Source organism: Amphiprion ocellaris, chromosome 8 (assembly GCF_022539595.1).
Source record: "Amphiprion ocellaris isolate individual 3 ecotype Okinawa chromosome 8, ASM2253959v1, whole genome shotgun sequence".
NCBI classification, from domain to species: Eukaryota; Metazoa; Chordata; class Actinopteri; family Pomacentridae; genus Amphiprion; species Amphiprion ocellaris.
In genome coordinates this window covers 36,780,719-36,793,514 of record NC_072773.1, presented here as the reverse complement: position 1 = coordinate 36,793,514, position 12,796 = coordinate 36,780,719, and the positions used below count along the sequence as shown (strand labels likewise).

The following is a 12,796-nucleotide window of genomic DNA, read 5'->3' as shown; positions in this document are numbered from 1 at the left end:
CTTTAGGTTCAGAGTTTGAAGTGTGGAGACCTGAGGTATCTTCATCATACTCACTCTGCATTGAAGCCGTTCACATGTAGGATCCTCATCTGCTTCACGATGGTGCTCTTTCCCGACTCTCCAGCTCCTGAAACAAACACAGAGAAGGAGATATTTTAGCTTATTGACAACGTCACAAACAGGATCGCAGACACACAGCACCACTAACGCACCACTAAGACACCAGTAAAACACCACTAACGCACCACTAAGACACCACTAACGCACCACTAAGACACCACTAACGCACCACTAAGACACCAGTAAAACACCACTAACGCACCACTAAGACACCACTAACGCACCACTAAGACACCACTAACGCACCACTAAGACACCAGTAAAACACCACTAACGCACCACTAAGATACCACTAACGCACCACTAAGACACCACTAAAGCACCACTAAGACACCACTAACGCACCACTAAGACACCACTAAAGCACCACTAAGACACCACTAACGCACCACTAAGACACCACTAACGCACCACTAACGCACCACTAAGACACCAGTAAAACACCACTAACGCACCACTAAGACACCACTAACGCACCACTAAGACACCACTAAGACACCAGTAAAACACCACTAACGCACCACTAAGACACCACTAACGCACCACTAAGACACCAGTAAAACACCACTAACGCACCACTAAGACACCACTAAGACACCAGTAAAACACCACTAACGCACCACTAAGACACCACTAACGCACCACTAAGACACCACTAATGCACCACTAAGACACCAGTAAAACACCACTAACGCACCACTAACGCACCACTAAGACACCACTAACGCACCACTAAGACACCAGTAAAACACCACTAACGCACCACTAAGACACCACTAAGACACCACTAAGACACCAGTAAAACACCGCTAACGCACCACTAAGACACCACTAACGCACCACTAAGACACCAGTAAAACACCACTAACGCACCACTAAGACACCACTAACGCACCACTAAGACACCAGTAAAACACCACTAACGCACCACTAAGACACCAGTAAAACACCACTAACGCACCACTAACGCACCACTAAGACACCACTAACGCACCACTAAGACACCAGTAAAACACCACTAACGCACCACTAAGACACCAGTAAAACACCACTAACGCACCACTAACGCACCACTAAGACACCACTAACGCACCACTAAGACACCAGTAAAACACCACTAACGCACCACTAAGACACCACTAACGCACCACTAAGACACCACTAAAGCACCACTAAGACACCAGTAAAACACCACTAACGCACCACTAAGACGCCACTAAAGCACCACTAAGACACCAGTAAAACACCACTAACGCACCACTAAGACACCACTAAAGCACCACTAAGACACCAGTAAAACACCACTAACGCACCACTAAGACACCACTAAAGCACCACTAAGACACCAGTAAAACACCACTAAGACACCAGTAAAACACCGCTAACGCACCACTAAGACACCACTAACGCACCACTAAGACACCAGTAAAACACCACTAACGCACCACTAAGACACCACTAACGCACCACTAAGACACCAGTAAGACACCAGTAAAACACCACTAAGACACCAGTAAAACACCGCTAACGCACCACTAAGACACCAGTAAAACACCGCTAACGCGCCGCTAACGCACCACTAAGACACCAGTAAAACACCGCTAACGCACCACTAAGACACCAGTAAAACACCGCTAACGCGCCGCTAACGCGCCGCTAACGCACCACTAAAACACCACTAAAATACCACTTTACTGTATGTTTGGAACAGTTCTGGATACGATCAGTGTACCCGACTCAAAGTTTGTGATTTTAAAAGTTCACAAAATGTTCAGTTCCATCATCTATCCACGTTTAATCCTCATTAGGGTCTTTGGGGGCTTGAGTCTATCCCAGCTGACTTAAGGTCTGTGTCCACAGGATCGTCAATTTCCTGCATCCCATTCATTGTCTATGTGAAACGCACCGTGTTGCATGCTGGTCTGGTTGTGGTGCATTTCCCCAGAGCTCATTTACATAAAGTAGACTCATCTTCTACTTTATGTAAATTCGATGCAGCATATGTAGATCCGACGCATCACGAAACTTTTGTCTAAACTAGCCGTCGGTGAACTAAAACCAGGACAGATTCAGCTGCTGCTTAGAATATTTCTCGACTCAAATGCTTTCAGAAATATTTTTCTCTGAACTTTTTTCATAATGAAAGAGAAAGTTGGAGCAGACAGCTCCCGAGTTGATGCGTTTGTCCAATCAGGAACAGGATAGTTGGAGAAGAAGGAAGCAGGAGTTGAACACCAGCTACTGGCCTCAAGGACACGCCCCCCAAGCGGGAGATTTTCAAATGTTTACATGCAGGAAAACGCATCTAGTGGACACACAGCATTAGAATCACCAATGAACCTCAGCATGTTTGTGGACTGTGGGAGGAAGCTGGAGAACCTGGAGAAAACCCGCACAGGTCCAGGAGAACATGGAGACTCCATGCAGGAAGATCCCAGGAAGGCCGGGACACGAACCTGGGATCTTCTAGCTGCAAGGTGACAGAGCTAACCACTGAACCACTGTGCAGCTCTATTTTGCCTAAAATGTTGGATTTTCTTTCACTGATATCTGCTTAAATTAACATGAAATTAATTTGGTTGATGTCATCTCATATTACATGGGATGTATTTTAGTTATGTTCTAGTTATGTTCTTTCACACTAATTATCAGAGCAAGAGCCTGTAAGAGAAAAGTGAGTTGAACTGCTCGTCTGACACGTCGTTTCCTCAGAAAAATGATCCAAATCTGAGCTTAAAACTGCTGTTTCATTAAAATCCCTTTATTCTGTGTGTCTCATTTTAATATTTGCCAAAATAAACTGTCTGTACTGACATGATTCCGTAAAATAAATCCATTCTGCGCTCCACTAGTGACTCAGCCGGCACTTTACAGAAATTCAGGGACTTTTTGGCTGAACTGCAGGCAGTGTTTACACCGAGCACATGGGCAAGAATGAAAATAAACTGAAAAATGTGAGCTTTAAAATATCTAAAATATGCAGTCATGATGGGTAACACCTGTAGGCATTCAGGTAAATGTTGTCCATGTTGATTTCAGCCTTTTTTCAATTTTTTCAAGATAAATAAAGAAAATTCAACTTCTATTTTCTCTTTTTTATGATTTATGCTGTTACAATTTTCTTAAATTGCACAAAAGACATTATTGAGTTCTCTGTCCTTCTAGTCATGGTTGTTCTGTTTACATAGAGGTGCAGCACTTTAGAAAAATGAGCCGACAGTGAGTAAAAAAGGGACTAATTGTGGAATTTGTTGATTTTTTTCAGTTTACTCCATAAAAACTTTATTAAATCATGTTGCTGTCAGAGTGTAAATCTTGCATCAGAGGACTGTCTATGGTTTGTGTGTGATTTATTTCTGTGTGCCAACAAGCGGAAGCTGTTAACATGTATGTTTGCCAGGCGGTTAGCTGCAGGTCTCTGGATGGACTAAGAATGAAACTCACAGCTCTGCAGTTTCTGCACGACGACATGAAGCAAATTAACATTCAGTGTTTAGAAGCTGCAGCTCCTCTGCTCTGCCTGATGTCTTTTCCTGTAGCAGGTTTCAAACAGCAGATTATTTCTCCTCGTCTTTGTCTTGAGTTTAGTTTTAGAACTGAATCGAAGATGTAACCCTCCTGTTGTCCTCATTTACGGGCACCAAAAAACATTGTTTCCTTGTCTGAAAAAAACACAAAAATTCAGCAAAAAAATCCACAAATTTCTGAAAATTTGCAAAACCTTCAGGAAGAAAATTCCAATAATTCCCTAAAAGTTTCCCTTAAAAGTTTTACTTAAAAAAAAAATTCTTCTAAATATTTTCAAAAAAATTAGTAAAAATATTCCTAAAAAATCCTAAAAATATCTAAAATGATTCCACATGTATCAGTAAAACTTCTAATATTTTCTTTAAGAACATTCACATAAAAATCAACCAAAATCCAGTGAAATTCGCTGGATTTTGGTTGATTTTTATGTGAATGTTCTTAAGAAACATTTTTAACTTTTTCCACCAAAAAATGTTTAAAGATTTCCCAAAAATGTTTAAAATGTGGACATCAGAAGTTTCACAGTGAAAATATATTTTTTCCCACATTTTCAAGCTTTAAAACGGGTCAATTTGACCCACAGGATGATACAAGGGTTAAAAAAAAACCCTAATCAAAAGACGACATCAATACCAGGCTGTTTAACTGACTAGACAGCTGAATCAGTCTGTATTGGGACATTTCATCAGTGTTTCCTCCCTACGAGGAGCTTTATCAGATAATCCATAGCAGAGTTTGGGACTTTGGGCCTTTTGGAGGCTCAGTGGATGAACCATGACCTCTCAGATCTGACTTCATGTCACGCCGTCAGCTGTCCGGTTTCTCCCCACGTCTTTCTCCTGACGCTGCAAACATCCCAACATCTTCCACAACAACAGCGTGAGTTTTGCGGCGTTACAGGAACCGTGTTAACATCACATCTATGAAGGTAGTGTGTTGCAGTTTCAACTGAGAAATGACTCGAGATGACCAGCAACATGCTAAAAATATCAAAACTGTGTGTAAAGTTCTCGATATGAGAGGCAGCAGGTAGGATGTCGGGGTAGGTTAGGGGTCGCTGTAGGAAGAGAATTAAAATGAAATACATCTGAAATGAATTTATGCTCACAGATGGTTATGGTTCTAGAGGATCTATCATGATAATAGTATCACAGATAAACACTGACACTGAACTCTGACAGGCAGAATTAGTCAAATTAACACTTAAAGGAGCATCTAAGGAACATCTGAGAACTCGTGCATTCAGGATTTTCCATTTGATTTTGAAATATCCAGATATAGCATTAGAACTGCATTTCAAATCAAATTTTAAATAAAATGAAGCACCAGCCTCATTTATAGCTGCTTCTAGAGACTCATTGCACCCAAATTCCCTGACTCTAACCAGAGAAAATCTATTCTACGCTGTGCAACATTTAATATTTAAGGGATTTTTATTCATTTTTGTACTTATAGATTCTAAACTCATTTATATACAAATTATATATTCACTTAGTTATATTTTAATCCTATTTCTACCCCAGCAGCTCAGTATTTTTATTACCTTCAGTGGTGTTTTCATGGTGATTCAGTTGCATTTCCTGACATTTGGCTTCACTGACAGTTACAGGAATCTTGAAATTACCCCCACATTCACTTTAAACAGTTAAACTTTTCAGTGCACCTTAAGTCCTATTATTGCCATTCAGTAAAAATATAAACACAAACAGACGTAAATATTATTATTATATATAATTATTTTCTACTTCATAGAATGTAATTAAAGAAGATTCAACATGATGAACTTCTACACTTTTTAAATTAACTTAATGGATAAACGTCACTGAACGTGTGAACAGTTTATCCTCCGTCGTACCAGTCCACAAAGTTTATGTAGGTTATTAAAGCTTCTTATTTACACATCGGGACCGTTATTTAGTTTTGTGTCGTTTGTCTCATTTTATGTCGTTTTGCGTCTCATTTTTGCCATTTTGTGTCTCATTTTTGTTGCTGTTTTGTCTGACTTTTGTCGTTTTGATCCTCCAGTAAATCCTCTGGTTCAGTTCCAGATGACTAAATGTTGTGTTCCTTTGTAGACACTCTGTGATCTGGAAGTTGTAATGTGGAAATGGTAAACTGAGGCTGAATGTTGTTGAAACTGAATTTGTTTTTCTTCAGAAATTTCAGGTTGTTCATGATGTTTGTAAAAAGATAATTAATTAAATGTGAACATTTTCAGAATGTACTTTTTTTGGAACTAAAACACAGGAACCATTAGGAGATTTGGTTATTTCTAGGTTATTATGCTGTGGTTTCACTGGTCACTGGAGATCAGACTGGACTGAATGTGGAACCTGGACTAAGATGAGTTTGACTCTCCTGGTTTAGAGCTTCCAGTGTCTCTCCTACCCTCCAACAGATCACACATGGTGTCATGACTCCTCCTGAAACCACAAACCCGTTAAGGCTTTAATTAGATGATCCTGTTAATCCGATGAAACCGACTCTTTAATCCAGCGACCGGTTTTAATCGCAGGTTCCAGTTATGCTGAAACCTGGTGGACGGACTCGCTTTCAGTTTGGTTTCTGTTTCAACTACAAATAACACAAAGAGTCGATCATGTTTTGCCACTTTAACTGCACTAGTAAGTCTGAACTGCACAGCTTTCCAAAGAGAAAATCTAGAGCAGGGGTGTCAAACATGAGGCCCGCGGGCCAAAAGTGGTCCTCCAGAGGGTCCAATCCGGCCCTCAAAGTGTAAAAATTCCAGAGGAGACATTAACTGCTGATTGTAAATTAGTAAAACTAGAAATTTCAAATCATTTCTAGACCATGACAAGTTGTTTGGATCAGAAAGTAAAATACTAGATTGTTCATTGTTCTTTTGTGTCTCATTTTTGTAATATTTTGTCTGTTTTTGTTTTTTTGATCTAATTTTTGTTGTTCGTGTCACGTTTTTTGTCATTTTCTCATTTTTGTCATTTTGTATTTCCTTTTTGTCTTGCTTGTTTTTTTATTTACTTTTGTCAGTTTGTGTTTTGCTTTATTTGCTGTTTTGTGCATTGTTTTTGATGTTTTGTGTTTTTGTCTCACTTGCGTTGTCCATTTTTTGTTGCTTTTAGACTTTTCTGTCTCTTTTTTGTTTTGTTTCATGTCGTTTGTCTCATTTTTATCATTTTGTGTCTCATTTTGTCATATTTTGTTTTGTTTTTGTTGTTTTTTTTGTCTTTTTTTGTCTGACTTTGGTCGTTTTGATCATAAAACGCTGCATCTTTAAAAAAAAAAAAAAAACAACAAACAAGCAAAACATGCAGAAACATCTCAGCGTTTAACTCCAGCTCCTTTATAACTGAACGGGAGCTAACTTTAGTGCAGATATGTGTTTTGGTTTTCATGCAGGTCCTAAAGTCACCACAGCGGCGTGTCGCACAGAACGCAGCCTCCAGTGACGCTACATTAGTCAAATATTAGGATTCTTTCTCTCCTCTGCAGAGAACACAGCGGCTTCTTGGAAGTGATAAGCCTGTGAATGGACGTGGAAGGAGGGTACACTAGTTAGCCTCTCTTATTTGTCTTCTTATGTAACGCCAGAGACCCGGCCCACCTCCAGTCCACATGTTGAGTCCTACACATGTTCGATCTGACACTTTCTGTTCTGTCTGGACCTTAACACCCACAAACTGGCATGAAATCACCAAAACTAGTGTTGGTTTAGCAAACTTCTGCAGGCCTCTGACTAGAAATGAGCTCCCACTGTGCAGCCAGACACTAAAACAGCTGAAAAAGCAGCAAGAAATGAACAATAAATGATGATAAACCCCGTTCTGATTGCACTATAAAAAAAATGCTGTTTTTACGCAAAAAGTACAGCAGCTGTGGTCACCAGTAAAACATTTTCTACATTTACGGTAAAGAAATGTTCTGATATTGTTGATTTTAGGGTTAAAAAACAGCTTCATTCCATATTTTACTGAGAAAAAAGTTGTAACCTTTAAAAATGTGAAAATTTACATGAAAATACCACATAAAATAAAGTTTGTGTAACTTATTGTAAATATTACAGCATTTTCCATCATCAGCACAACAGTTAGTGGATTTAACATTAAATATGTGATTTTTTAGCAGAAATTAATGTCCATTATTAACACAAAAGTCCATCAATCTGACCACTACAAACTGTATTTTTACATGTAATAAATGCAGAAATGCTCCTTGTTCTAAATATTGCAGCATGTTTCCATGATCAGTACAACAATATGAACATTTAACTGGGAAAAACTGAATTCTTTTTAGGGAATTAAATGCTAAAACTACAGTATTGTTCTACATATTACGGCATTTTTTCATTAAAAACTGAGCAGGAGACAGGAAATGTATTTTTTCAAGAGAAAAACAATCTAAAAAACACACTTTTCTCCTGATTAAGATCCTGATTGATTTTAATTTCTCAAACTGTTTTAGAGTTTACATATTTTACAGCTGAGAAAGCAGCAAGAAATGAAGAATAAATGAGAATAAACTGTCAGGTGACTGGTGTCAGGTGGCTGTTGATGACCTGAATGTTCACCTGCAGTGTGTTTGGGTTGATCAGTAAAAAAAAGTCCAGCAGCATTTCCAGCCTTATGCAATGAAAGTCACACCAGGTTTCCCAAAACAACATCCCAGAAGGTTACAGAGGGAGGAAGCAGAGTCCCAACCGAGGCCTAAAAACTGTGAAGCAGCAGGAAAAACACGGAATAACACAGGACAAATCCACACACGTGAATCCCACTCACCTAGCAGTAGTAGTCTGTGCGTGGCTCTGTAGATCTGCTTGTCTTTCTGCAGCTGCTTCTCGATCTTCTTGTTCGCTTCTCTTTGTGCCTTCTCCTCATTTCTCTGGTCTTCGGTCTTACTGTTGCCCAAACAACCCATCTTCCCGCAAGAAAAAAGAAAAAAGGGGGTCCAGGGGAAGAGGAGGAGGAGATGGAAGAAGTGGAGGAGGGTGGGGGGTTTGTAGAAAGGAAAATAAATAGTCTAGATCCCTCGTTTGAACCGCGGATTCGGCGACAATGTTGCGCACATTTACCCGCTCTGACGCGCCTGTCCTCCGGGGAAGAGTCCCCCTGCTGATCCGGAGTCCATAACGCGGGGTTTGAGTCTGATTTTGTCCTGTGCTGTCAGAGAAAAAGGGCAGGATTCTGCTGCTGACGACACGGAGGCCGCCTTCTGGATCCTGCTCGGGCTTTTTCCTCCACTTTTTCTTTTCTTCGTCCTCTTTTCTCTTCCTCTCCGTGCGTGTCTTCTCCTCTGCCTCCCAAACTCCCCAACAGTTATAATCCACGAATTATGACACTAAACAGCGTGCTTTCACCTCACAGTAAGCAGCCCCTAATTTGCATCTCCAGAAGCCCCGGTCTCGCGTCTCACTGCTGCCCGCGACAAGGAGCCGAGCTCGGCGTGTCCGAGAAGCGCGCCCGGCTCGTTTCCACGACGCCTCTCATGATAAAACATGCCCATAGGTGGACTCTTCTACCCCCGACCCGTTCCTCCAGCCTTCCTCCCTCCGACGGCTGAAGGGGAAACAATATTTACACCCCCTGAACGAGCTACATGTGTGATATCGTCGCTGCTTCCGTCGTCATCCGGATCCTTCTCATTCTGCGCGTCAGAGTCGAAGCCACAAATCAGCTCCGGATCCTCCAGACCTGTCCCTCTTTCTGTCCTTTTCTTTATTTATGACGGCTGTTCCTTTGGCTGTTTTCTCCTCCAGAAAGGCCTCCTCTGTCTCCCCCTCTCTCCCCTCTCTGTGCTTTTGTTGCTCTAATGTGTTATCAGCCCCTCACATCACCGCCGAGCCTCCAAAACTGCGCACCGACACACTTTCCTCCTGTAAAATCCAGCCTCCGATCAATTCCTTTTCTCACACACGGAGAGAAAAATAATCTATGAAGAAAAAACAGAAAACGTGACCAAGATGTGGAAATCCCTCGAAATGTGTTTGTTGCAGGTGAAGAAGAAGCGTCCAGTGTTTGGAGCCTCCACGGCCTCTGCGCACCAGCGTTCATGGAGATTTGTGGTTATTTGTGAATATTCCTGCTGAATCCCAGGAGGTGAGCGGTACTACGGGCTGGACTCTACATGTGCATTCACACTGAGCAGAAAACAGGACGCGGGGCCGGTGTGGCAGCTCATTCCCACCGCGAAGGCCGCTCCCCTCCTGGCCGCTGGTCGAGGAAGGTGAAAGACAGGAATAACCGATTCTTGGAGGTTATTATTTTCTCTCTCTCCGAGAATAGTAGCCCACACTGGGGAGAGAGACGGCGCTGAAGAGAGACGGGGTGGGGCCGCACGGCGCTCATTGAACCCTGGGAAGGAAGGAAGGAAGGAAGGAAGGAAGGAAGGAAGGAAGGACCGACGGAGGAGGAGAGGAGAGGCCGCTGCGCCCCGTCACGTGGTCCGGGCCGGGGAGCTGCGTCAGCGGCGCTGCGCTGCGCACGAAACGGCGCCCGGTTCAAAGACACGCAGCGCAGAAAGAGCGGAAAATGACTGGATAGCACTGAAATGTCAGCTATGATACAAAAATCCCTCAATTACAGATTGACATGGACAAGTTCTGAGTCATTTTCAACAAGTTTTATGTCAGCTTGGATCTTTTCTCGTCATTTTGGATCATATTTGTGTCTTTGGGATCATTTTCGAGTCATTTAGGGCAAATTTCATGTCATTCTGGACTAATTTTCTTTGATTATGGATCATTTTTAAGTCATTCTGGACAGGTCAATATAGTTCCCTCGGGATTAATAAAGTATCTATCTATCTATCTATCTATCTTATCTATCTATCTAATAATAATTATTCCTGAAAAATGTTTTTAAATATGATACTAAAAGTTACTTTCTAAATGTGAAATTACTACATTTTAACATATTTTAAAATAAATTCTAAAAAAATCGGATTAGTTATTGATTAAATTGCTGATATTGGTTCTAATCTGCTGTACTGCTGTTAGTGATGTTGAACACTGGATGGCAGCAGTCTTCTAACTCTGATCTGCAGTTCAGCTTCATTTCTTTACTGCATATTTCTCATTCATTTCAGGATATACAAAAAGAATATTTGATTTAAAGCTATTTTCTGAAATAATTTAGTAAAAAGGTAAATGATAAGGGGACACTTCGAGGTGAAATCTGCGGCGGGAAATGCTTTAAAAATTCCAATAATTTACCTTTCAGTCTTATCACATTGGTAAAATATAAGTCAAATGTAGGAGCACATCATTACATTTACCTTTGTTTTGTCCAAATTATACCATAAGATGACAAAAGATCTTGAAGGAAATTGTATGCATTTGATGTTGCCCAGAAAACTAAGTTGCACAACATGAGAATTGCTGAGTCTAGTCCAAAAGCAGTAAGATATAAGTACGATACATTACTGGGGGAAAAAACGACAATAAGACTGGAATATAAAAGTTAAAAAGGATGCTTGCAGTTATACTGTATTAAAGTAATATCTAAATTAATAATTAAATATTGCACCTGAAAAAGGAAATATATGACAGCAATAAACACTTTAACCCTGTAAGACCCAAAAAAGCATGTACACACACACACACACACACACACACACACACACACACACACACACACACACACACGTATATATGTATACGTGTGTGTGTGTGTGTGTGTGTATATATACCCAAATATAAAAAAATATGAGGAAAAAATATAATAATGTAAAATAATAACAAATAATAACAAAGGAAAAAACAGCACCAAAAATTAAATAAAATTAAACTATATATATATATATATATATAAAACTATATATAACTATAACTATATATATATATATATATATATATATATATATATATATATATATATATATATATATATGATAGCAAATAAAATATAAAAAATAAAGCTGATGGTGGATAAATGGTTAAATGTGATTATATGTTATGTATTCGTTATGTTGTGATTTTATACAAAAACAAATCTGTTTGTTGTTGAGTCAAACCAGCATTTCTATAAATTAAATCACTTTTTTTTTTTTTTTTTTTACACTTTTCTTTATGACAGCTGATGCAGACTACTTCCTGAACATCCAGATGCCACACAGATAAACAACGAGGACAGAAAGTGGGACAGCAGGCTGACTAGCGTGGACCGTCTCTGGAAAATTAACAGAGAAAAGCTCTCTGAGACGACTAGAATGTGTCATCTGGGTTTCGTGGTGAGGTTCAGTAGAGAGTCTCCTGATGACCTGCTGCTCTTTAAGGCCAAATTAACCAAAACCTCTGAGAAGCATCATCATCATCATCATCATCCCCATCGTCATCATCATCATCATCATCATCATCATCATCATCATCATCACCATCATCATCATCATCATCATCATCATCATCATCATCACCATCATCATCCCCATCATCATCATCATCATCATCATCACCATCATCATCATCATCATCATCATCATCACCATCATCAGCATCATCACCACCACCATCATCATCATAATCATCATCACCACCATCATCATCACCATCATCATGATCATCATCACCACCATCATCCCCATCATCATCATCATCATCATCATCATCATCACCACCATCATCATCACCATCATCTCCATCATCATCATCATAATCATCATCATCACCATCATCATCACCATCATTATCACCATCATCATCACCACCATCATCATCACCATCATCCCCATCATCATCATAATCACCATCATCAACACCATCATCATCATCATCACCATCATCATCATCATCATTATCACCATCATTATCATCATCATCACCACCATCATCCCCATCATCATCATCATCATAATAATCATCATCACCACCATCATCATCACCATCATCATGATCATCATCATCATCATCATCACCACCACCATCACCATCATCATCACCATCATTATCACCATCATCATCACCACCATCATCATCACCATCATCCCCATCAACACCACCATCATCATCATCCCCATCGTCATCATCATCATCACCACCATCATCATCATCATCATCATCATCACCACCATCATCCCCATCATCATCATCATCACCACCATCATCACCATCATCCCCATCATCATCATCATAATCACCATCATCATCATCATCATCCCCATCGTCATCATCATCATCACC

The 12,796-nt window shown here is 40.2% G+C and overlaps 1 protein-coding gene across 1 annotated transcript in view; it reads right to left on the bottom strand.

The window, feature by feature from the left end:
* Positions 1-8,541, bottom strand: part of gnas (GNAS complex locus) — a 30,051-nt gene extending 21,510 nt beyond the window's left edge. Inside the window, exons 1-2 of the mRNA XM_055012767.1 lie at positions 8,403-8,541; positions 55-127 (exon numbers count right to left, since the gene is read on the bottom strand). Coding sequence (XP_054868742.1) covers positions 55-127; positions 8,403-8,541 — 212 coding nt within the window. The remainder of the gene's footprint in view (positions 1-54; positions 128-8,402) is intronic.
* Between the last annotated feature and the right edge of the window lie 4,255 nt (positions 8,542-12,796).